This window comes from Lithobates pipiens, unplaced genomic scaffold (genome assembly GCF_037356315.1).
Source record: "Lithobates pipiens isolate NorthernLeopardFrog02 unplaced genomic scaffold, aLitPip1_a1.2 Scaffold_3, whole genome shotgun sequence".
Classification (NCBI taxonomy): domain Eukaryota; kingdom Metazoa; phylum Chordata; class Amphibia; order Anura; family Ranidae; genus Lithobates; species Lithobates pipiens.
The window spans coordinates 204,959,324-204,985,443 of NW_027507790.1; the positions used below are offsets into that span (position 1 = coordinate 204,959,324).

A 26,120-nucleotide genomic window follows, 5' to 3' on the forward strand; every position below is an offset into this window, starting at 1 on the left:
CTGAGCCCCCTGGAGCATGAGTGGGGTCGACACTGCGACCCCTTTTGCTACGCCCATGCAAAAGGTAATAACTGTGGGGATGAGCTGATGGTGAAATTAAAAGTAACTTGAAAGTTAATTAGAGGATGGATAGGCCTTCCTGAAGAGATGTGTTTTCACCTGAATAGGAGACATGTGAATAGGCAAAAGTAAAGGTGTTGGCGCTATAAACATCATGATTGAATACATCATATGAATTCGTATAAGTATACCATGTGCACACAAGAAAACTAATAAAGTCCAAAGTGACAATCCCACCATATACATAGAAAATCTACTTGTTTGATGTTCCTTCAAATACAAGCTTCACCATGAGTGCTCATGAGGTAGATGGCAATTCACCAGAGGTGTTTGACTACTTTTTACAGTAGGTCAGATTGTGCTTTCATTGAATGGACCAAGTGGATCCTAGGTAGACATTTTGCTATGGGACCCCCTCCAAGAAAGACTGAGGATAAGGGTACAGACTCCACCAAGGACACAAAGAAGAACTTGAATGCCCTGTACATACGATAGGATTTTCCAACAACAAAATCCATGTTTTTTTCTCCAACGGATGTTGGCTCAAACTTCTCTTGCATACACAGGGTCACACAAATCTTTTTGGAAATTCCAAACGTTAAGAACGCTGTGACATACAACACTTATGATGAGCCAAGAAAAATTAAGTTCAATAGCCAGTGCGGCTCTTCTGCTTGATTCCGAGCATGCGTGGAATTTTGTGCGTCGGAATTGTGAATTGTCGGAATTGTGAATTTTCTGAAAATTTGAGATCCAGATCTCAAATTTTATTTGTTGGAAGTTCCGACGGAAAATGTCAGATGGAGCCTACATATGGTCAGAATTTCCGACAACAAGCTCCCATCGAACATTTGTTGTCGGAAAAAACATTTGTTGACGGAAAATCCTATCGTGTGTACAGGGCCTTGTAGTGTAGTAAGTTTTATTAAAACTTATTTAAAAATTTACAAAGATTACATTTACATGTGACTGTGCTATTCCCAGCTCTAAGATGTCTACAACACGTGCAGGTTGCCATATCAAAATCGCGGCAGCGTGAGATCCACGCACACCTCATTCTGGATATACTGGAAAGATGGATGTCACATACAGGACCCGGAAGTGACAAGTCCACACTAGGAGTTATGTAGAGAAGGCAAGAAGGAAGCGTTATACACCAAAGAAGCTACTGAGTAAAAACAGCTTCAGCCCATCAGCTCCCAGGCCACACCGCTGACACATTTCGCCCTACCCATAGGGCTTAGTCATAGGGTCTTTCCCACAGTCTATGGTCACAGTAGAATAGGAGATAGTTGGACAGTTTGGGGTAAGTAGATCCAGAAGATGAGACAGGATATGGAGAAGTCCTGGAGGTGAGTGTGGGAGTAGGCGACAAGAGAACAGGAAGTCTTGGGAGGAGCGAAGAGAACAGTTCGGGTGGTATTTTGAAACAAAATTGGTGATGTAGCTAGTTGCAGATTGGGAATGGCTTCAGTATTTTGAATTTTGCTTGTTGGAATTTTGCTTGTTGGGTTAGCGGAGGCAGTGGAGAGATTGCCAGAGAGGCTTAGCAGACACAGAGTGGTTGGTGAGGTGTAAAAGTCTGGAAGCGGCATTTATGATGGATTGAAGGGAGGATAGACTATGTACAGGTAGATTAACTTTTTATTCACAGTGGAGAGAACTTTCTTGAGAAGTTTAAAATTGTTTCAAGAAGGACACATGTTTATTTTAACAATTTCCATGCACAATGCAAAGACTGAACTTTCAAGTTTATTTAGAACTGTGGCAGGATGGTCTAATTTTTATTTCTCATACACCTGGTCAGTGAGCGTATTTGATATAACACACAATATTTTGTGCATATTGAATTGAAATCTGTAGTGGTATTACACAATACAATTGTATTCAGTGCTGGGACAAGGTCATCTAGAGCCCAGGGCGAACATGTCAAATTGCCCCCCCCAAGATGTATGAGCATTATGTGTCAGCAAAAGGCCCCCCCCCAAAAAAAACTGGGAACCAATCTACATGTTTACTCCCTAAGCATAACCCCCCCCCCCATACAAATCCACCCCTGCTGAAATCCCCTTCCCAGCACAAATCTTTGTCCCCCCAGCTCAAATCCTCTCATTCCCCATATGCCCCCAACACAAATCCACCTCACCCCCTAAAAAAATTCTGCCCTCTTATTACAAATCCTCTACCCCTCAAATTTGCCCTGTGAGCACAAATCCTCTGCCCCCACTCCAAATGCCCCTCCCAGCACAAATTCTCCCCAATCCCCCATCCTAGCACAAATGCCTTCCAAATTGTCACTCCTAGCACAAATACCTTCAATCATCCCTGCTAGCACAAATCCTCCCCCCTCCCAAAAAAAAATCCCTCCTAGCACAAATTCCCTCTCATCCACCTTTTCCAGCACAAACCCCCCAAAAAATTACACTCCAGGCACAAATCCCTTCAAATCACCATTCCTAGGAGAGGACATTTAGGGAGGTGTGCTAGAACAATTCTTATCCCCTGCAAACCCCCAAATGCCCCCTCTCAATGCAAATCCCCTTCCACCAACCTCATTGCAGTGCCCCCCCATCTGACATGATAGCACAGTGCCCAGGGCAGCTCCCCCTCCTGCCCACCCCTTGTCCCGGCCCTGATTGTATTCATTGTATTAAAACTTCTGGGGTATTGTATGTCTGTAGCATTGAGTTGGGTAATTATAATAATACAGATAATTATATTTACCCTGCAAACATCTTTCTTTTCACGTCCTACAATGGTACACAGCATTTCATTCGTTATTTGATATTTATTTTTCCATTTTCTGCTACATCTCGTTCTGTTTAGAATTGTGACATTGACTTCCATTAACTTATCAGACAGTCTGCTATTTTCAAGTGTTCCCCAGCCAGCAGATTCACAGACTGTTCCATCTGCAACATCGTCATATGTTTTTGGCAGTATTATATAGTTTACATATTTTCCTAGCTTTGCCCTATGTGCCAGCTGAAATAAATAAAAAATAGATCTGTCCATTAAAATGGTAAATCATACTATGAAGTTGCTATGTTTTGCTATAGATTTGTGGTTTAGTATGTGTACCCTAGGGGGTGATTCTACCTGGTAAATTATATGAATCAATGATAGGTATTAATAGAAAATAAATTACGGTGTAGCTGAGTGACCATTCACTGACCATGCTCAAATGCAGGCATATGCCCCTTTTAACTCCTATTTCCCACAACTCCCTGGGTACCTGAACACTACCAGGGATTAAAAGTTTTTCAGCTTTCCTCCTTCGGTAGCTCAGAGAGGACATACCTGATGAAGAGGTAGCTGGGCAAGTGGGGGTTCTCCACTGTCAGAAACAGTGTGTGAGCAACCAAATTGCATGCAGCCTCTCCAGAAGACCCGGATATGGTGGGGAGGTCCCTAATTGCTACCAGGGTTCTCTATTTCCAATGGCTGACCCTTTGTTCTTGGGTCTTGGATCCCTCCGGCTGTTAACCTGTGTTACAAGAGCTACCCTTGACTAGACTGAGAGGGATGTTGTTTGAAGATAATCACAAATAGCTGCTTGTGTTTTGAACTGTTTTATGAAAGTAGTGGATCTGAGCTAGACACTCTGTTGTTATAGGGGACTGTAGAGACTAAACTATGCATAAACTATGGGAGCAAGGAGGACAGTGTGAGTACTACAGCACGGTCAGGGACTTACAATGGGAGAGACTGCCACATGTAGCAGGTCTCTATGGAAGCCGGATGCCTAAATCTTCCCTAACCTTGCCCTGGGAGATCTCTGGAGCAGTCAGGCATACTGGTGGAGAAGCAGTCAAGTTGGCTGGAATTTCCAGTGGTTGATAGAGTTAGGAAGAGTGTCTACATGGGGAGTTGGAGGTACTCCAGGATGCAGTCTACAACATGGTGTGCTACTTTCAAAAGGGACAGAGTTCCTAGCCCTTATGGGGCTTTTGCTTTTCTACTGGAGACTGTCAGTTGACAAGAGAGGAATCAATCAGAGATGGGCATAGAAAAGAGGAGGAAGAGTTGTACATAGGGAGGACGTTGTCCCTTGTTTTGTTGCTTTTAAGTTGGGCATCCCCTAATTCTTGTCCCCCATCTAAGTTATTACCCTTAATAAAACAAAAAGAAAAAAAAAAACATGACAAAGACTGATCCTTGTGTCTGGAGAAAGTGTAGAGAATACATGTTGCCTGAAAGTAGTAAAGGCCTTTGCGCTACTGGGAGTAAATAAGAAAGAGCTGCATGCGTGTAAACGGGTGTAAGTGTATTCACAAATGCTGCAAAATAAAAGTGTTCACAATAACACCAAAAAGAAAAAGGATTTATGTAGAATTTCACGCAAAAGCAAAATGACTCAAATAGTGAAATGCCTAAGGAAGTAGTGACTGCTAGGTGGATAATTCCAAAAAAGGATACAAAAGTATAAGGAGGGTAAATATTGAGAGCAAGAAAAAAAAAAAAGCCAGATGAAGGCACCTGGCCGTAACGCATAGGGATTGGCTGAGATGGACGTTTGTCAGAAGACATTTTTACCCTGTTTTTATACTGTTATATTGTAAGAGACCATCTTTAGTTATTTAATAAATGTATCCATTTGGTCTAAACATACTGCACTAGTGGAGGTTTTCTTTCTCTTTTCCTTCTTTGACACATTGATAAGTGACGGAGATCTTCTATGTGGAGGAACAAAGAGAGGAGTGCTACTCAGAAATTGATTCTATGCCAGAGTCACTATGCAGCAGTATACGGAAGTGTCCACTTAATAAATGATTATATGCACATAATACAAAGGAAGAAGGTGAGAGTCCAGACAAAATACATGATTGGAAGACTGTTTGTCAACACTTTATGAATTTTAACCCCTTATGAACTTCACTTATGAACTTTAACTTTTGTGAATTCTCTATGAACTATATACCACCAATTGATTGAATTATATACATTAATATTTTCTTTCACATTTTATTACGATTAATCTTATCACTGTATTTATTTATGCTGTTTATCTATTAGCTCACTGAGCACTTTTTTGATACCCATATTAATTTAAGATGATTTCATCAATTAATTATTGAATATTTATATACACTTTTCACTTGAGCTACCTTTTTTTGTATTTTCACTCACATTTATTTATTTATCTATTTCTATTTTTATTTTTATCTCTATTTTATCTTATTTTAATTCCATTTTTTTTCCCTCGCTCTCAATGTTTACCCTCCTTATACTTTTGTATCGTTTTTTGGAATTACCCACCTAGCAGTCACTACTTCCTTAGGCACTTCACTATTTAAGTCAATACTTGTTTCCTGACTGTGTAGGAGTGGAGAACCCAATCATCTGCAACCCCTACGGGTGTAGTGCTGCAGATACAATGCCTTGAAAAAGTATTCACACCCCTTAAAATTTTCCACATTTTGTCATGTTACAACCAAAAATGTAAATGTATTTTATTGGGATTTTATGTGATAGACCAACACAAAGTGGCACATAATTGTGAAGTGGAAAGAAAATAATAAAAATAAATATGTTAAAAGTGTGGCGTGCATTTGTATTCAGCCCCCTTTACTTCTAACTAAAATAAAGTGGAACAAATTTCCTTCAGAAGTCACTTAAATAGTAAATAGAGTACACCTATGTGCAATTTAATCTCAGTATAAATGCAGCTGTTCTGTGAAGCCCTCAGATGTTTGTTAGAGAACCTTAGTGAACAAATAGCATCATGAAGGCCAAGGAAAACACTAGACAGGTCAGGGATAAAGTTGTGGAGAAGTTTAAAGGGTTAGGTTATAAAAAAAATATCCCAAGCTTTGAACACCTCACGGAGCACTGTTTAATCCATCACCTAAAAATGGAAAGAGTATGGCACAGCTGCAAACCTACCAAGATATGATCATCCACCTAAACTAACAGGCTGGGCAAGAAGAGAATTAATGAGAGAAGCTGCCAAGAGGCCCATTGTAACTCTTGAGGATCTGCAGAGATCCACAGCTCAGGTGGGACAATCTGTCCACGGGACAACTACTATCTGTGCACTCCACAAATCTGGCCTTTATGGAAGAGTGGCAAGAAGAAAGCCATTGTTGAAAGAAAGTCATCAGAAGTCCTGTTTGCAGTTTGTGAGAAGCCATGTGTGGGACACAGCAAACATGTGGAAGAAGGTGCTCTGGTCAGATGAAACCCAAATTTCACTTTTTAGGCTAAAAGCAAAATGCTATGTGTGGTGGAAAACTAACACTGCACATCACCCTGGGCACACCATCCCCTTCCTGAAACATGGTGGTGGCATCACCATTTTCTTGATGGTCGAAAGTTAAGCGAACTTTTGTGTGACCGTGTGTATGCAAGCCAAGCTTGAGCAGAATTCCCTCGTGTGTACTGGGCATTAGAGTCTGCAAAAGACTTTAGACTGGAGATTCACCTTCCAGCAAGACAAGGACCCTAAACATACAGCCAGCGCTACAATAGAATGGTTTAGATCAAAGCATATTCATGTATTAGGATGGCCCAGTCAAAGTCCAGACCTAAATCCAATTGAGAATCTTTGGCAAAGACTTGCAAATTGCTCTTCACAGACGCTCTCCATCCAATCAGACAGAGCTTGAGCTATTTTGCAAAGAAGAAGAAGAATGCGCAAAAATGTCACTTTCAAGATGTGCAAAGCTGGTAGAGACATCCCCAAAAAGACTTGCAGCTGTAATTGGAGCGAAAGGTGGTTCTAGAAAGTATTGACTCAGGGGAGCTGAATACAAATGCATCCCACACTTTTCACATATTTGTAAAAAAAATTGAAAAAAACATTTATCATTTTCCTTCCACTTCACAATTATGTGCCACTTTGTGTTGGTCTATCACATAAAATCCAATTAAAATACATTTAAGTTTTTGATTGTAACATGACAAAATGTGGAAAATTTCAAGGGCTATTAATACTTTTTTTCAAGGCACTGTAGATAGATAGATAGATAGATAGATAGATAGATAGATAGATAGATAGATAGACAGATAGACAGATAGACAGATAGACAGATAGACAGATAGACAGATAGATAGATAGATAGATAGATAGATAGATAGATAGATAGATAGATAGATAGATAGATAGATAGATAGATAGATAGATAGATAGATACCTAGATAAGATAGATAGATAAGATAGATAGATAGATAGATAGATAGATAGATAGATCATACCTGCAAAAGCTGAATGTCATTCTGGAAGTTTTTCCTGTTGAAATGCTCATGTGTGATAGATCTTTTTACATTAATAATCTGTAAATGAGATCCCAGGTCTCTGTAATGTGCACCCAGGGTCACTGAGGTTATATTTTCAGTTCTGGAAACAAGAGGTTAGAAATATGAACTTCATATGTAATAGAAGATAGTAAACCCAAGCATACGTTGTCTAGAATATAGGTGGGCATAGGACAGGTATAGGTGTCCTACCCTTTCCTAATTTTATAGTCACATTCAGGGGCAGACTGACAACTAATGGGGCCCTCGGGCAATCGGAGATTATGGGGCCCCCAGGTAATCAGACATTATGGGACCACACAGTATACACAAACACACACAAACAGTATACAATCACACAGTATACACAGACATGTTTCTATTGGCTGAGAAGGTACTGGAGAGGTGGGGCAGCTATAATCTCGTGATTTTTAGACCAAAAGGATGTCGGTAAGGGACATTTCTGAGACAGGTGTAAAAAAAACCACAGATTTTTACATACTTTCCCTGGTTTTACTGAGGCTGGCAACCCTGATGGGGCCCCCTAGTGGCACGGGGGCCCTCGGGCAGTGCCCGGGTGGCCCAATGGTCAGTCCACCCCTGGTCATATTACTCTTTAAGCTATAGTCCATAGAAGCCAGGACTTGGAATGGAATGATGAAATGTAACAAGTTAAAAATTTGCAATAGGCAACTCATAATTCTAGTTATTATAGAAAGTCTAATTCACCCTGAATTTCATGCAGAAGAAACCTCCTACACCTCCTTCTAAATATTTGTATTTTTGCACCTAAGCATGGATTTTGTACCCTAATGCAGCCAGTCTGCCTGCTGGTCAGATAAAGATGTTGTTATCCTATACATTATCCTGTGTCTATGAGTCCTGCAACCACTACTAGTTGCACCTCTTCTTTACAGATATGTTATCTTGCCAACAAAAAAAGAATACTTACAAACTACATTGGCCCGAAGTTAGAACCCAGTCATCTTTAATTAAAACGCCTCCACAGAATGAGTTCTCCAAATGTACTATGGCCATGTAAGGTCTGGAGTGTGGATTTGCTTCTCTCCCTCCTACAATTCCAGAACAGACATCTAGACAAAATAGTTATTAACTAGTTGCTGACCGCCGGCCGTCAAATGATGGCCAGGCGGCGCACCTATTGTGGCGGGAGGCCGTCATATTAAACAGGGAATGCGCGCGATCGTGCGCGCGCATCCCTGTTTCTTCGGTGGCGGCGTGTCACGGAGACACCGCACGCCACCGAAGGGGGTGAACAGCCATTCGTTATGGCTGTTTACCACGTGATCGGCCGTGATGAAGTCACGGCCGATCACAGATGGTCACACCCCGAACGTGCACGGCGCATGCGCGCGATCGCGAGCGCGCTGTGCGTGCACGTCGGTGGCGGCGTGTTCCCCGGGAACACTGCTCGTCACCGACGCTGGTAAACAGCCATTGGCCGGCTGTTTACCCACGTGATCGGCTGTGATCCTTTCACAGCCGATCACAAAAATGTAAACAAACTGCGGTAACGGGATGTTACCGGGTTCTCCTCCTCACACACCGATCGTGTGTGAGGAGAAGATTGCGGTAACATCTCGTTACCGCATACAGTGTACACCAATCATACTGATTGCCCCCCCCAATAAAGAGGACCTGTCACCACCCCTCATAGTACCTGTCAATCACAGTCCATCAGAGTACCTGTCACAGTTCATCTGAGTACCCGAGTACCTGTCACAGCCCATCAGAGTACCTGTCAGCCCATCAGAGTACCCGAGTACCTGTCACAGTTCATCTGAGTACCCGAGTACCTGTCACAGCCCATCAGAGTACCCGAGTACCTGTCACAGCCCATCAGAGTACCCGAGTACCTGTCACAGCCCATCAGAGTACCCGAGTACCTGTCACAGCCCATCAGAGTACCCGAGTACCTGTCACGGCCCATCAGAGTACCCGAGTACCTGTCACGGCCCATCAGAGTACCCGAGTACCTGTCACGGCACATCAGAGTACCCGAGTACCTGTCACAGCCCATCAGAGTACCTGTCAGCCCATCAGAGTACCCGAGTACCTGTCACAGTTCATCTGAGTACCCGAGTACCTGTCACAGCCCATCAGAGTACCCGAGTACCTGTCACAGCCCATCAGAATACCCGAGTACCTGTCACGGCCCATCAGAGTACCCGAGTACCTGTCACGGCACATCAGAGTACCCGAGTACCTGTCACGGCACATCAGAGTACCCGAGTACCTGTCACGGCACATCGGGGTACCCGAGTACCTGTCACAGCCCATCAGGGTACCCGAGTACCTGTCACGGCCCATCAGGGTACCCGAGTACCTGTCACAGTCCATTAGAGTACCGAGTACCTGTCACAGTCCATTAGAGTACCGAGTACCTGTCACAGTCCATCAGGGTACCCGAGTACCTGTCACAGTCCATTAGAGTACCGAGTACCTGTCACAGTCCATTAGAGTACCCGAGTACCTGTCACAGTCCATTAGAGTACCGAGTACCTGTCACAGTCCATTAGAGTACCGAGTACCTGTCACAGTCCATCAGGGTACCCGAGTACCTGTCACAGTCCATCTGAGTACCCAAGTACCTGTTCCAGTCCATCTGTGTACCAGAGTACCTGTCACAGTCCATCTGAGTACCCGAGTACCTGTCACAGTCCATATGAGTACCTGTCACCGCCCTTCAGAGTACCCAAATACCAGTCACTAAACCATCAGAGTACCTGTCACCAGGCCATCAGAGTACCCGAGTACCTGTCACCAGGCCATCAGAGTACCCGAGTACCTGTCACCAGGCCATCAGAGTACCCGAGTACCTGTCACCAGGCCATCAGAGTACCCGAGTACCTGTCACCAGGCCATCAGAGTACCCGAGTACCTGCCACCAGGCCATCAGAGTACCCGAGTACCTGCCACCAGGCCATCAGACTACCCGAGTACCTGCCACCAGGCCATCAGAGTACCCGAGTACCTGCCACCAGACCATCAGAGTACCCGAGTACCTGTCACCAGACCATCAGAGTACCTGAGTACCTGTCACCAGACCATCAGAGTACCCGAGTACCTGTCACCAGACCATCAGAGTACCCGATTACCTGTCACCAGGCCATCAGAGTACCCGAGTACCTGTCACCAGGCCATCAGAGTACCCGAGTACCTATTTGCAGCCCATGTCTCATAGAATATACGTTGGGGTGTTTGCTTTCCAAAATGGGGTCATTTTGTGGGTAATTTCACTGTCCTGGTGGTCCAGGACCTTCAAAAGTGTGATGGGTAGGAATGAAATGAGATGTGTCATTTATGCTCCTAGAACGCCTGAACGTACTACTTCAATGTTCGGCCTCTCTATGTGGCCAGGCTGTGTAAAAGTCCTACACATGTGGTATCGCCATACTCGGGAGGAGTAGCAGAATGTATTTTGGGGTGTAATTTTTGCTATATACATGCTATGTGTTAGAAATATCTTATAAATTGACAATTTTGTGTAAAAAAAAAATGCGTTTTAATTTTTTTCCACATATTCCAAAAACTTCTGGAAAAAAATGAACCGTTCAAAAGACTCATTATGCCTCACAGATTATACGTTGGGGTGTTTGCTTTCCAAAATGGGGTAATTTTATGGGAAATTCCATTGTCCTGGTACTCCAGGGCCTTCAAAAGTGTAATAGGTGGTTGAGAAATGAGATGCGTAATTTTTGCTCGTAGAACGTCTGAAGGTACTACATCAATGTTAGTGCTCTGTATGTGGCCAGGCTATGTAAAAGTCCTACACATGTGATATCGCCGTACTCGGGAAGAGTAGCAGAATGTATTTTGGGGTGTAATTTGTTGTATGCATTTGCTGTGTGTGAGAAATAACCTGATAATATGACAATTTAGTAAAAAAAAATAAAAAAAAATAAAAAATCTTCATTTTGCAAAGAATTGTGGGAAAAAATGACAACTTAAAAAAACTCACCATGCTACTTACTTAATACCTTGGGATGTCTACTTTGTAAAAAGGGGTCATTTGGGGGGTATTTGTACTTTCCTGACTTGTTAGTGTCTCAAGAAATGAGGTACACCTGATGTACTGAAGGCCTGATCAGAAGTTATCAATTTTCAGTGATTGGCACCATAGTTTGTAGACTCTATAACTTTCACAAAGACCAAATAATATATACTAATGTGGGTTATTTTTACCAAAGATATGTAGCAGTATAAATTTTGGCCAAAATTTATGAAGACAAATTACTAATTAGCAAAAATTTATGACAGAAACTAAGAAAAAGGCATTTTTTTCACAAAATTTACGTATTATTTTATTTATAGCACAAAAAATAAAAAACCCACTAGTGATTAAATACCACTAAAAGAAAGCTCTATTTGTGTGGAAAAAAGGACGCAAGTTTCATATGGATACAGTGTAGGATGACTGAGTAATTGTCATTCAAACTGTGAGAGCGCTGAAAGCTGAAAATTGGTCTGGTCAGGAAGGGGGTGTAACTGCACTGTATTGAGGTGGTTAATGAGCACCATTTATAAAGTGTGCACATGAAAGAGCTGAGCTTCTCTTAGTACTCCTAACCACAACTTCTATTATATAGACAACTCTACAGAAATAACGGACAGTTCAGATTTTATATGTACAGATACTTATGACAATGCTAGACTGTTCACAGCAATAATATAGTCTAATTGTGTTGTAGTAAGCCTCTAAATCTCACTTGTAACTCACATTTAACACCATGAAATTCCAAGTTTACACATGGTTTTTGTATTAGCATTAAATGGTCATTTATAAATTACATAATACAATATATGGGTCCACTGTCCTGCATCTTATTTGTGGTAGACCAGATGTTGAAAACATATGAAGGTCTGGCAACTTGGTATTAAATTCAATCTTCTTTTTTAGTATTCCATCAACACAAAGAGGAGGCTCAATATACAAAAAAACAGGAGGTGGCTCTATAGATGAGCCAGTTACTACATTTTGTCTGCTTAGGTTCAGTACACATCGGGGATGAGAAAATTGATCCATGCAGATTAAAGTATATGTAAAGGTAATACTTTTTTATAGTTTTGGATATATCTGAAAAGGGTAAGTCATGGGATTGCAGGCCACCCCACCCCAAAACCACAATAAACATTGGATGTAAGAATAATCAGTGCCAGACAAGCATTTGGCAAGGAAATTGGCCATGGCACTTTATTGGTTTGTTACAATAAAACAGAATACACATTTAACCACTTAAGGACCGGGTCACTCACTTTTACGTCGGCAGAATGGCACGTACAGGTAAATAGATGTAAATATACGTCTCCTTAACTTTGCCGCTGTGTGCACCCCTGCCGCGAACTCCGTGATCATGCCCATGGGACCCACGGACTCGATGTCCGCCTGTGTCCTGCGTTCGTGTTTCACGGAGCTGCAGAACAGGGGATGCCTGTGTAAACAACCATCTCCCTGTTCTCCCTAGTGACAGGACACTGATTGTCTGCTCCCTCTCATCGGGAGTAGCGGTCAGTGTCATATCACATTAAGCCACGCCCCTTAACAGTTAGACACATTTAACCCCTTCCTAGCCCCCTAGTGGTTAACCCCTTCACTGTCATATTTACACAGTAATCAATGCATTTTTATAGCACTGATTGCTGTCTAAATGTGAATGGTCCCAAAATAGCGCCAAAAGTGTCCGATGTGTCTGCCATAATGTCGCAGTCACGATAAAATCGATCGCCGTCATTCCTAGTAAAAAAAATTATTAATAAAAATGCCATAAAACTATCCCCTATTTTGTAGACGCTATAACTTTTGCGCAAACCAATCAATAAATGCCTTTTTGCGATTTTTTTTTTACCAAAATATGTAGAAAAATGCATATCGACCTAAAATGAGGAAAAATTTGTTTTGTTTTTTTACATTTTTTGGGGGAATAATTATTATAGCAAAAAGTAAAAAATATTGCTTTTTTTTCAAAATTGGTGCCACATTTTTGTTTATAGCGCAAAAAATAAAAACCACAGGGGTGATCAAATACCACCAAAAGAAAGCTCTATTTGTGGGAAAAAAAAGGATATTAATTTTGTTTGGGAGCCACGTCGCACGACTGCGCAATTGTCAGTTAAAATGTCGCAGTTCCAAATCGCAAAAAGTGCTCTTGTCTTTGGGCAGCCAAATGGATGGGGCTGAAGTGGTTAAATGAATTGTTCCATAAGTGTAGCACTAACCCCCGAAGATGCTGACATTTTCTGGGCTTACCGATTACCTCCACCAGCTTGTACTCGTTGTTCTTGTCTAGGGGTTCCCAGGGTTGATGACCCAGTAACTGTAGAGACCGACACTAGAATTCCTTGTTAGGATTTTTATTTAGCATAAACCAGTTGAACAAACTCAGTCTCTAAGTTCGGAATAGAGGGTATTAGGGTAAAGTTTAGCTCATGTGCTTGAAACTGCTGACTTCAATAAAAGTCTCTGTACACAATCCAGGGAATAGCCACTCGCAACTGGATTCTTTAACGGTTGGATAAATCCTTAAGTTTGGGTTAAGCAGCCAACAGGTAATTCTAGCTTTTCAAAGTCTCTCACGTAGACTTGGTTGGAAACTTAGGTATAACTGGAAGGATAGAGGTAGGAACTTTTCTTACTGTACCAGAATCTTTCAGCCGGTCCGGCGATACTGTAAGAACTGTGGATTCAATGTCCATGGCAGCTCAGCTTCCAGGCTCTTACCGAGCAGCCAACCTTGTGCGTGGCTCTCTTTCTGAAGAGTCCTCCCCTGGTCTTATGTAGAGTTGCTGGGCCTCTCCAAAGTTGGAACAGCACTGGAACACCTCAGAATCCTCCTTCCAGTTACTGTGCCTCGAACTAGCCAGTTCCGAGGCTCGGAAACGGATGGATCCGCACCCCAGGCCATGAGGGCCCCTGGGGGCTGGTCAGGAGGACCAGGACCATGGAGTCAGCAACAACTTCTGGACTGGAACTCAGAACCACGTGACTTCAGCACCTTAAGTACCACATGTGTGGGACTTTTACACAGGCTGGCCACACAGAGAAGTCCAAAATGCGGGGAGCACCGTAAGGGGTTCTAGGAGCATAAATGACACCTCTAATTTCCTAACGACCTATTACATTTGTGAAGGCCCTGGAGCACCAGGATAGTAGAATTACCCACAAAATGACCCCATTTTGAAAAGCAAATACCTCAACGTATATTCTATGAGGCATAATGAGTCTTTTGAACAGTTAATTTTTTTCCACAAGTCTTCGGAAAACGTGGAAAGAAAATGAAAACATATTTATTTTTTACACAAAGTGGTCAGTTTATAAGATATTTCTAACTCAAAGCATGTACATAGCAAAAATTACACCCCAAAATACATTCTGCTACTCATCCTGAGTATAACGATACCACATGTGTGAGACTTTTACACAGCCTGGCCACATACAGAGGTCCAACATGGAAATGGTACCTTCAGGCGTTCTAGGAGCATAAATTACACATCTCATTTCGTTCCCACCTATCACACTTTTGAAGGTCCTGGAGCACCAGGACAATATAATTACCCACAAAATGACTCCATTTTGGAAAGCAAACACTCCAATGTGTATTCTTTGAGGCATGGGCTGCAAATAGGTACTCGGATACTCCGATGGGCTGGTGACAGGTACTCGGGTACTCCGACGGGCTGGTGACAGGTACTCGGGTACTCCGATGGGCTGGTGACAGGTACTCAGATACTCCGACGGGCTGGTGACAGGTACTCGGGGACTCCGACGGGCTGGTGACAGGTATTCGAGGACTCCGACGGGCTGGTGACAGGTACTTGGGTACTCCGACGGGCTGGTGACAGGCATTCGGGTACTCAGATGAACTGTGACAGGTACTTGGGTACTCAGATAAACTGTGACAGGTACTCATGTACTCAGATGGGCTGTGACAGGTACTTGGGTACTCAGATGGGCTGGGACAGGTACTCGGGTACTCAGATGGGCTGGGACAGGCACTCTGGTGGGCTGGGACAGGTACTCAGGTACTCGGGTACTCAGATGGGCTGGGAGAGGTACTCGGGTACTCAGATGGGCTTACAGGTGCTCAGGTACTCCGATACTCAGATGGACTGTGACAGGTACTCGGGTACTCAGATGGTCTGTGACAGGTACTCAGATGGGCTGTGACAGGTACTCGGGTACTCAGATGGGCTGACAGGTACTCGGGTACTCAAATGGGCTCGGACAGGTACTCGGGTACTCGGGTACTCGGTACTCAGATGGGCTGGGACAGGTACTCGGGTACTGAGATGGGCTGGGACAGGTACTCGGGTACTCGGGTACTCAGATGGGCTGGGACAGGTACTCGGGTACTCAGATGGGCTGGGACAGGTACTCGGGTACTCAGATGGGCTGGGACAGGTAATCGGGTACTCGGGTACTCAGATGGGCTGGGACAGGTACTCAGGTACTCGGGTACTCAGATGGGCTGGGACAGGTACTCGGGTACTCAGATGGGCTGGGACAGGCACTCAGGTGGGCTAGGAAAGGTACTCAGGTACTCGGGTACTCAGATGGGCTGGGACAGGTACTCGGGTACTCAGATGGGCTGTGACAGGTACTCAGATGGGCTGTGACAGGTACTCGGGTACTCAGATGGGCTGACAGGTACTCGGGTACTCGGTACTCAGATAGGCTGGGACAGGTACTCGGGTACTCAGATGGGCTGGGACAGGTACTCGGGTACTCGGGTACTGAGATGGGCTGGGACAGGTACTCGGGTACTCAGATGGGCTGGGACAGGTACTCGGGTACTTAGATGGGCTGGGACAGGTAATCGGGTACTCGGGTACTCAGATGGGCTGGGACAGGTACTCAGGTACTCGGGTACTCAGATGGGCTGGGACAGGTACTCGGGTACTCAGATGGGCTGGGACAGGTACTCGGGTACTCAGATGGGCTGGAACAGGTACTCGGGTACTCAGATGGGCTGGAACAGGTACTCAGTTACTCGGGTACTCAGATGGGCTGACAGGTACTCGGGTACTCAGATGAGCTGTGATGGGTGATGACAGGTAATCTTTATTGGGGGGGTAATCAGTGTGATTGGTGTGTACACTGAGCAGTAACGAGATGTTACCGCAATCTCCTTCTCACACACGATCGGTGTGTGAGGAGAAGAACCCGGTAACATCTCGTTACCGCGGTTTGTTTACATTCTGTGACCGGCTGTGATTGGACACAGCCGGTCACGTGGTAAAGAGCCAATTTCATTGGCTCTTTACTGCGATCGGGGTTGGGCTGTGTCAGGGTGACAAGCCGCATCCCCGATTGCCGCTCTGCACGCTCCCTAGGCGCGTGCACGAGCGCTGTAACGGCGCAGTACATGTGACCGGCTGTGATTGGACATGGCCAGTCACATGTAGCGGGGGGGTCGCTATCGATGGAAACCACACAGATCGGGGATGGGCTGTGTCCGAGAGACACAGCTCATCCACGATCGCTGCGCTGCGGGCCCCCGGGGGCCTGCAGGAGCGGCGAAATACCGCGGCCGTCATATGACGTCCACCCAGGATGGGAGATCCCATCTGTGGCCGTCATTTGACTATGGCCCGGTATTGAAGTGGTTAATGGTATCCCAGTCTTAGTCTGTAGGGTTCAGTATTGAGTTGGCCCAACCTTTGCAGCTATAACAGCTTCAACTCTTCTGGGAAGGTTGTCCACAAGATTTAGGAGTGTGTCTATGGGAATGTTTGACCATTCTTCCAGAAGTGCATTTGTGAGATCATGCATTGATGTGGACGAGAAGGCCTGTCTCACAGTCTCAGCTTTAATTCATCCCAAAGGTGTTCTATCGGGTTGAGGTCAGGATTCTGTGCAGGCCAGTAGAGTTCTTTAACCCCAAACTCACTTAGCCATGTCTTTATGGACCTTGATTTGTGCACTGGTCCAAACTACTTGGTGGAGGAGGGATTTATGATGTGGGGTTGTTTTTCAGGGCTTGGGCGTGGCCTCTTAGTTCCAATGAAGAGAGCTCTTAAGGCATCAGCATACCAAGACATTTTGGACAATTTCATGCTCCCAACTTTGTGGGAACAGTTCGGGGATGGTCCTTTCTTGTTCCAAGAGGACTACCAGGTTCTAGTATTGAGCTGTTTAAGGACTGGAGAGGGAATGTTTATAAAAAAAACATAAAATGACAGATTTTTTTTTTAACACTATATATAGTATGAATCTGTATCTAAAAATCACCAAACCCACTAGGATACCTTCACACTGTGTCACTTTAACCACTTGCTGACCGCCGCACGCCGATATACTTTGGCACACTGGCAGCAGTGGGCAAATGGGCATATCTGTACGTCCCCTTTAATTGGCGGGGCTAGTGGGCGTCTGTGCCCGCCGCGCACAGCATAACTCGATGTCCGCCGGAGTCCCACGATCTTGTCACGTAGCCGCAGAATGGGGCAATGCCTATGTAAACAAGGCATTTCCCCGTTCGGCCTAATGACATGACAGGGATCTACTGCTCTCTGTCATCGGGAGCAGTGATCGCTGTCATATCAGTGGTAGCCCATCCCCACACAGTTATAATCACTCCCTAGGACACACTTAAATGCTTGATCGCCCCCTAGTGTTCAACCCCTTCCCTGCCAGTGTCATATTCACAGTAATCAGTGCATTTTTATAACACTGATCGCTGTATAAATGCCAATGTTCCCAAAATACTGTCAAAAGTGTCTGATGTGTCCGCCATAATGTTGCAGTCACAATATAAATCACAGATCGCCACCATTACCAATAAAAAACAATTTAATAATAAAAATGCCATAAATCTATTCCCTATTTTGTAGGCGCTATAACTTTTGCGCAAACCAATCACTATATGCTTATTATACCAAAAATATGTAGAATAATACATATTGGCCTAAACTAAAATTAGTTTTTTTATATATTTTTTGGGATAATTATTATAGCAAAAAAGTAAAAAATATTGCTTTTTTTTCAAAATTGTCGCTCTTTTTTTGTTTATAGCGCAAAAAATTAAAACCACAGAGGTGATCAAATATCACCAAAAGGAAGCTCTAGTTGTGGGAAAAAAAAGACGTCAATTTTGTTTTGATGTAACATCACAGGTCGCTCAATTGTCAGTTAAAGTGGTTGTAAACCCTTACAAACAATTTGACCTACAGGTAAGCCTAGATTAAGGCTTACCTGTAAGTCCAAGAAATATCTCCTAAACCTACACAGTTTAGGAGATAATTGCAAAAAGACAGGCATCGCTGACAGCGGTGCGCAGGTGCACTGGGCATGTTGCTGCTAATGGGGATATGCTGTTCTTGGTGGCTCCCGTGCGCATGTGTGGGAGTGACGTCATCGTGGCTCCGGTGCCGGAGCAGCGAGACCCGGAAGTCACTCCAGGATACATGGCAGCGGTGAAGATAATGAAGGAGGAATGCTTTGGGGGCTTCGTTCTCAGGTAAGTTATTCATAATGAGCTAGTATGCTATGTATACTAGCTAATTATGCCATTGCCTTGCAGGGTGCTTTTTTTTTTTTTAGATTGCCTTTACTTCCTCTTTAAAGTGACGCAGTGCTGAATCACAAAAAGTGCTCTGGTCGGGAAGGGGGTAAAATCTTCCAGGGCTGAAGCGGTTAATTAATAACATATTTACAAATGATACTGTAAACAGTATAATAAGTGGACTATTAATTAGTGACCATCTGCCAGTTTTTGCAGTATATGACAACTTCAGAACCAATCAACCTGATAACAGCATTTAAAAATAATTCAATAGTACAAAGCTGGGACATTGTATATGATGGCAATAACATAAATAGTACATATGATGAATTCTTAAAGAGGAACTGCAGTCTGCTCACATAATTTGTAATAAAAACATCTTTGCCATTCTGAAGCTTCCCTTTAACCACTTTGCATATTATTTTATATATAGTTGTGCTCATATGCCCTGTACACATGATAGGATTTTCCGAAAACAAAACCATAGATTTTTTTTTTCCGAGGGATGTTAGATCTAACTTATCTTTCATACGCACAATCAAACAAATGTTGTTGGAAATTTCGAACATCAACAACGCGGTGGCATACAAGGCATGTGATGAACCGAGAAAAAGTTTGATAGCCAGTGCGGCTCTTCTGCTTGATTCCGAGCATGCGTGGACCTTTGTGCGTCCGGCTTATGTACACACACTCGGAATTTCCGACAGCAAGTTGTCTGGTCTCCCTAAACATGGCCGCCGTGGGTGTGTTAAGTCATGTATGTCTTAGCTGTGGTGTAAACATTCGGTTATGATGTGGTTCTGTTTCCGGCGGATGAAAGAGAGGCTTAGAGTGCAGGGGGAACTATAAAAGCACATATACCACGCTGTCTATAGGACAAAATAGCAGCCAGTACAGCAGTGAATCAATTGTAAAATGTAAAAAAGTTGGAAAAGTGCAGTGCTAACAAATGAACAATTTTAGAACTGAACTAAAATCAATATAGTAAAAAATTAAGTGTACGAATGACATCAACTGAATATACAAAAATACAAGAAAGTGTCCATAGGTGAAACTTGGGGACCAAGAAAAGTCCTTGAAAGAGAAAAAAATCAAAAAATTATGGTCCAATAGGATTAGTGATAGTCAATTGGATTATAAATGTGCATCAAAAAATAATGATGTAAATTGATAGGAGATCCACCACCAGGATCACCAATCGCTTACCAGAGGGATTGAACTCACGTAGGTGTATACCCAATGAGTCAATCAAGCTTGGGATGATTCAGGCTCACTGTATGGACACAACCTCCAGAGGGATGTTCAGGGCGGTGGATGTCAGCAAATTAGATAAGAATGGGCCATCAGCCCACCCATAAAGATAAACAAAAGAGAAGAAGCAGGGCACATAGCGTAATTCCGTAAGGAATAAATGGATATTTAATATGTAAACAATAGGAATACATTCACATTTCCATGGTATAAAAAGTGCTTATAAGAGGACAGTAACAGTGGAATCAGCATAGCATCCCGTCATGTTTTGCCTCATAAGGCATCATCTGGGTGGAGTGCAGGGGCATATCTCACCTTCCCTCCTTTATAAAGAGGATATGATGAGCTCCGACAAAGCTCCTTATGATGCTCCTATTGGACAAAACGCTGTGTAGGGTGGAGCGCTGACGTCACAACGCTGTAACGTGCAGACCGCGGCCATCTTTGTGGTTGGAAAAAATTGATATCCATGATAGAGTGTAGCTTCTGACATGCCTGCTTTTATCTAACAAAATGTGAGTACCCTGGCTGTTTTTTATGAAATAAATTCACCCTGGTTTTAAATACTACACCATGATGAGTTGCCTTTTTGGTAAGAGGCCCAGTGTGTTGATGTTCAGTGGAGGATAATTTCATGCTCACCTTATTGTGTCTCTGTCTACACCATGGGTGGTTCCATCTGTTTCCCTGAACAAGGACTCTGTTTTAACACTTACTTTATAATTTTATGTTTTTAGCGCTACATACATTCATCCTTTATGCTTTTTATTGTTACCATACAATTTATACCACCTTATTTAATGTTAGTGCAGTGATTAATTTTGAATGTATTATCAATCAACTGTGTTTACTCTTTTTAAATCATTATGGCAACAGAAACTACCCAAATGACCCTGATCAAAAGGTTACATACCCTGGTGATTTTGGCCTGATATTAAAGGGAACCATCCTCACCGGTGATCTGTTTGCTTGTAATTTGTGTGTGTGTATAAAAGGTCAATGAGTTTCTGGACACCTGAAAGACCCTTGCATCTTTCATCCAGTGCTGCACTGACGTTTCTGGATTCTGAGCCATGGGGAAAGCAAAAGAATTATGAAAGGATCTGCAGGAAAAGGTAGTTTAACTGTATAAAACAGGAAAGGGATATAAAAAAATATCCAAGGATTTGAGAATGCCAATCGGCCATGTTCAAACTGTAATCAAGAAGTGGAAAATGAGGGGTTTTGTTGAAACCAAACCATGGTCAGGTAGACCAAATAAAATTTCAGCCACAACTGCCAGGAAAATTGTTCGGGTTGCAAAGAAAAACCCACAAATAACTTCCGATGAAATACAGGTCTCTCTGAAAACATGTGGTGTGGCTGTTTCAAGATGCACAATAAGAAGGCACTTGAAGAAAGAAGGGCTGCATGGTCGAGTCGCCAGAAGAAAGCCATTACTACACAAATGCCACAAAGTATCCACTTACAATACACCAAATAGCACAGAGACAAGCCTCAAACCTTCTGGCACAAAGTCATTTGGAGTGATGAGACCAAAATTGAGCATATAAGAGTTTCACAAAATCCTTAGGCCTCATGCACACTGGACGTTAAAATATTGTTATAAAAATGCCAGTAGCTTTGCTGTGAGTTTTTTCAACTTTTTTCAACATTTTTGCAATAGTGTTTTTTTGCGCTTATTAGCGTTTTGTGAGTCTTTCCGCATTAGCTATTTTTTTGGAAGATTTTTTTTTTCAATGGATCAAAAACGCTAAAAACTGCTGGTGAGTGATGTTTTTGAGCATTTATAAACGTTTAACAGAGTTTATCTGCATTAGAGCGCTTTTACAAAATTGCGTTTGCCCAAAACTGCTGATAACAGCCTCTGTGTGCATGGACTCATAGGATAACATGATGGAGAGTTTAATGACTGTAGAAAAAAAAACATCTACTGCCAACAACAGCTGCTGTAAATATGTCTAAAAATGTCTAGTGTGCATGAGGCCTTAAAGGTTTACAGTGGTGTGAAAAAGTGTTTGCCCCCTTCCTCATTTCCTGTTCCTTTGCATGTTTGTCACACTTAAGTGTTTCGGAACATCAAACCAATTTAAACAATAGTCAAGGACAACACAAGTAAACACAAAATGCAATTTGTAAATGAAGGTGTTTATTATTAAAGGTGAAAAAAAATCCAAACCATCATGGCCCTGTGTGAAAAAGTGATTGCCCCCTAAACCTAATAACTGGTTGGGCCACCCTTAGCAGCAACAACTGCAACCAAGCATTTGCGATAACGTGCAATGAGGCTTTTACAGCGTCCTGGAGGAATTTTGGCCCACTCATCTTTGCAGAATTGTCCTAATTCAGTTACATTAGAGGGTTTTCGAGCATGAACGGCCTTTTTAAGGTCATATAGGATTCAGGTCAGGACTTTGGCTAGGCCACTCCAAAGTCTTCATTTTGTTTTTCTTCAGCCATTCGGTGGTGGACTTGCTGGTGTGTTTAGGATCATTGTCCTGCTGCAGAACCCAAGTTCGTTTCAGCTTGAGTACACGAACAGATGGTCGGACATTCTCCTTCAGGATCTCTTGGTAGACAGCAGAAATCATAGTTCCTTTTATCACGGCAAGTCTTCCAGGTCCTGAAGCAGCAAAACAGCCCCAGACCATCACACTACCACCACCATATTTTACTGTTGGTATAATGTTCTTTTTATGAAATGCAGTGTTCCTTCTATGCCAGATATACTTGGACACACACCTTTCAAAGAGTTCCACTTTTGTCTCATCGGTCCACAGAATGTTGTCCCAAAAGTCTTGGGATCATCAAGATGTGTTGTGGAGAAATTGAGACGAGCTTTGATGTTCTTTTTGCTCAGCAGTGGTTTTCTCTTTGGAACTCTGCCATGCAGGCCATTTTTGCCCAGTCTTTTCCTGATGGTGGAGGCATGAACGCTGACCTTAACTGAGGCAAGTGAGGCCTGCAGTTCCTTGGACGTTGTTGTGGGGTCTTTTGTGACCTCTTGGATGAGTCGTCGCTGCGCTCTTGGGGTAATTTTGGGCGGCCGGCCACTCCTGGGAAGGTTCACCACTGTTCCATGTCTTCCCCATTTGTGGATAATGGCTCTCACTGTGGTTCGCTGGATTCCCAAAGCTTTGGAAATGGCTTTATAACCCTTTCCAGACTGATAGATCTCAATTACTTTCTTTCTCAATTGTTCCTGAATTTCTTTGGGTCTCGGCATGATGTGTAGCTTTTAAGGATCTTCTGGTGGACCTTACTGTGTCAAGCAGCTCCTATTTAAGTGATGCCTTGATTGTGAACAGGTGTGGCAATAATCAGGCCTGGGTGTGGCTAGAGAAATTGAACTCAGGTGTGGACAACCACAGTTATAGTATGTTTTAACTAGGGGGGCAATCACTTTTTCACACAGGGCCATGATGGTTTGGATTTTTTTTCACCTTTAATAATAAACACCTTCATTTACAAATTGCATTTTGTGTTTACTTGTGTTGTCCTTGACTATTGTTTAAATTGGTTTGATGTTCCGAAACACTTAAGTGTGACAAACATGCAAAGGAACAGGAAATGAGGAAGGGGGCAAACACTTTTTCACACCACTGTACATACATAGGCATGTGCTTGCACTTGGACTGGTTTTCCCTAATACACGTCAACAGGAATGCAAAAGCAGCTAAAGTGCATTTTAGCCCAAAACCAAACATGTAATATATTGCAGCTTACCAGTTCTTAGATGTGGTGGTTGCATTTGTTTTCTTTTTTTTTTCTATCTTCTTTTGCTTTATTTTCACCTGACAATCCTGCAACTATTACACTTCCTGGATGGCTATTCTCCACTGTATCTAGTGCTGTCACCAGGGCCGGGACAGGAGGTGGACAGGAGGGACAGCTGCCCCGGCGCAATGCTTTATTGCAGGGGTAAGGGGCACCCTGACCCTAACCCTAAGGGAAAGAGGGGGCACAATTTGGCGTCTTTGCCCTGGGCGCTGGATCACCTTGTCCCAGCACCAGCTGTCACCCCTGGTTGTTCACCTGATATAAACTACAAACCTGTCCATATCTCTTCATCTCCAGTACATGGGGAGCAGGCTAATTGGTGGTTTACCAAAGATAGCTAGGAAGGAAGATATTCTTTAGTGCAGCTCATAGGAAATGACAAGGGCACTGCATTTCTGGCCAAATCAACAGGTATTTTCTATATTTGCTGAAAGTTTTCTTTGCTAGAAAAAAAACACATACTAATGCAGCCACCACATCGAGGGCCTGTAAGCTGCAGTATATCGCATTTTTGTTGTTGGATTTAGTTATCCTTCATTATAGATAAGAAGGAAGTAAGACGCAGAATGAGTTAAGCCAATTTTACCTAAAAGCACGCAGTATTTCCCCATCTATACAAGCCATTAAATTGGTAATTAAACTAATATTCCATACATTGTACATGCACTGTTCCCTGTTATAGGTAAGGTAAATGAAAAATTACTTAAACAGGTCTGTAGAAAAGCTGCAATCAGAAGTATGCTAAGGACAGTTCTCATGATGGATTTCTTCTGCAGCAAATGTTTTTTTTCCTCTTCTGCCCTTGTGAAATAAAAGAATGATAATGTATGAAATCAAAAAAACGGGCTCTTGACATGTAAAGGCAAATATACATGTTATCATCTATATTACTTCCCTTTTCAGTTTCCTTCTTAACCAGAATGCAGTTGACACATTTATAGAGGTGTTTGAGATACAGTATGTATGCCATATCTATCTATAGTGTGATAATGTGTGGTTCCGGATCACCAGCCAGCCAACTTTTGTGAAAACAAACTGTCTTTTATTTTTCAAAACAGCCAAACAAAAAAAGCTTTCCTTCAGCATAGAAAAAAACAAAAACAGTCCATAACCTAGTCCATAACAGTCCATACAGAAAACTAACCTGCAGCTCACTTCCAGTATAAACTAGACCCGCACAAGGGTTTAAGGTTGCTGCATGCTTTGGGGGTCCAGTAAAAGGGTCATAGGAGCCAAAGCAGCATTTCAGTAGCCAGAGAGTCCACAGCCTTCTCACAACTGTGTACTGTTCCATTCAACACCTCAGGCCGCGTACACACGCGCGGACTGTTGGCCCAACTTTGTCCGTCCAACAGTTTGAGCGAACAGTCCGCTCAAACTTAGCATGGACGGACATGGCCACACACGACGAACGAACAGTTTGCTGAAACCGTGCGCGATGACGTGAACGGCACGTACGACGGGACGCAAAATACGACGTCCTATACACTGCATTATAACTTTCGGCTTGAAAATCCTTTCTGAGCATGCGCGGAACTTTGTTTGACGAACAAGCCTACACACGGGCGGACTGTTCGTTGAAACAAGGTTTCAGCGGACAGTTTTTCGGAATTTCCGTAAAACCTTGTCCGTCCAACTGTCCGCTGAAACTGTCCGCTGAAAGCCCACACACGAGCGGACTGTCCGCCCAAACACTGTTCAGCGGACAAGGTTGGGCCAACAGTCCGCGCGTGTGTACGCGGCCTCACAGACACCTTGCAGGTGGGTTAACCAAAGTACCTGTAATCAGGGCTGGAGGCTCTTTCCCACCCAAAATCTCTCAGAGCCTCCAAATTCCAGGTCCTATACCAGAAATTAACAATCGTAGGAAAACTGTAAATCAGTTCTTTCCTTTCTACTGGATCAACCCAGAACTCCTCACAATGCATGGTTGGGAATGCTTGAGTACTCCTTCTGTCTTTGTCATCCCCCTGAATGGACCACAACCCAAATAATTGGGACCCATCCCTGCTGTTCTGAACAATACATACAGTATAATACTGTGCTACAGGAGCCTGTATGAAAGAGAAAAACACAAGCACACTAATATACTGCAGGTCAAACAGGACTACTTGAACAAATCTTCAACAAAATTTAAAAAATGCACATGTGGAAAGTGACAAAACACTTATAGCACACCCTAATAAACAGTTACCTGCAAGAGCCATGAGACAACCCAGACTCAGGGCAAGACTCCTGAGACTATATGTATTCACCTTGCCTGTCAGGAAT

The 26,120-nt window shown here is 43.2% G+C and overlaps 1 protein-coding gene across 1 annotated transcript; it reads right to left on the reverse strand.

The window, feature by feature from the left end:
- Nucleotides 1-1,863: 1,863 nt before the first annotated feature.
- Nucleotides 1,864-25,777, reverse strand: LOC143941256 (mast cell protease 1A-like). The gene is made up of 6 exons (XM_077463295.1): nucleotides 25,629-25,777; nucleotides 24,553-24,650; nucleotides 8,249-8,390; nucleotides 7,258-7,399; nucleotides 2,704-3,045; nucleotides 1,864-1,935 (listed from the first exon to the last, which is right to left on the reverse strand). The coding sequence occupies exons 1-6, from the start codon at nucleotides 25,775-25,777 to the stop codon at nucleotides 1,864-1,866; spliced, it is 945 nt and encodes a 314-aa protein (XP_077319421.1).
- Between the last annotated feature and the right edge of the window lie 343 nt (nucleotides 25,778-26,120).

What these genes read in the sequence shown, in the direction of transcription:
- LOC143941256 (XM_077463295.1), bottom strand. Translation starts at nt 25,777, where the DNA reads ATGCATTGTGAGGAGTTCTGGGTTGATCCAGTAGAAAGGAAAGAACTG. An exon ending in GCCTCCAGCCCTGATTACAG is followed by an intron (nt 24,651 to 25,628) that starts GTACTTTGGTTA and finishes TTATTTCACAAG; the next exon opens with GGCAGAAGAGGAAAAAAAAC. An exon ending in ACTTCGGGCCAATGTAGTTT is followed by an intron (nt 7,400 to 8,248) that starts GTAAGTATTCTT and finishes TCTTGTTTCCAG; the next exon opens with AACTGAAAATATAACCTCAG.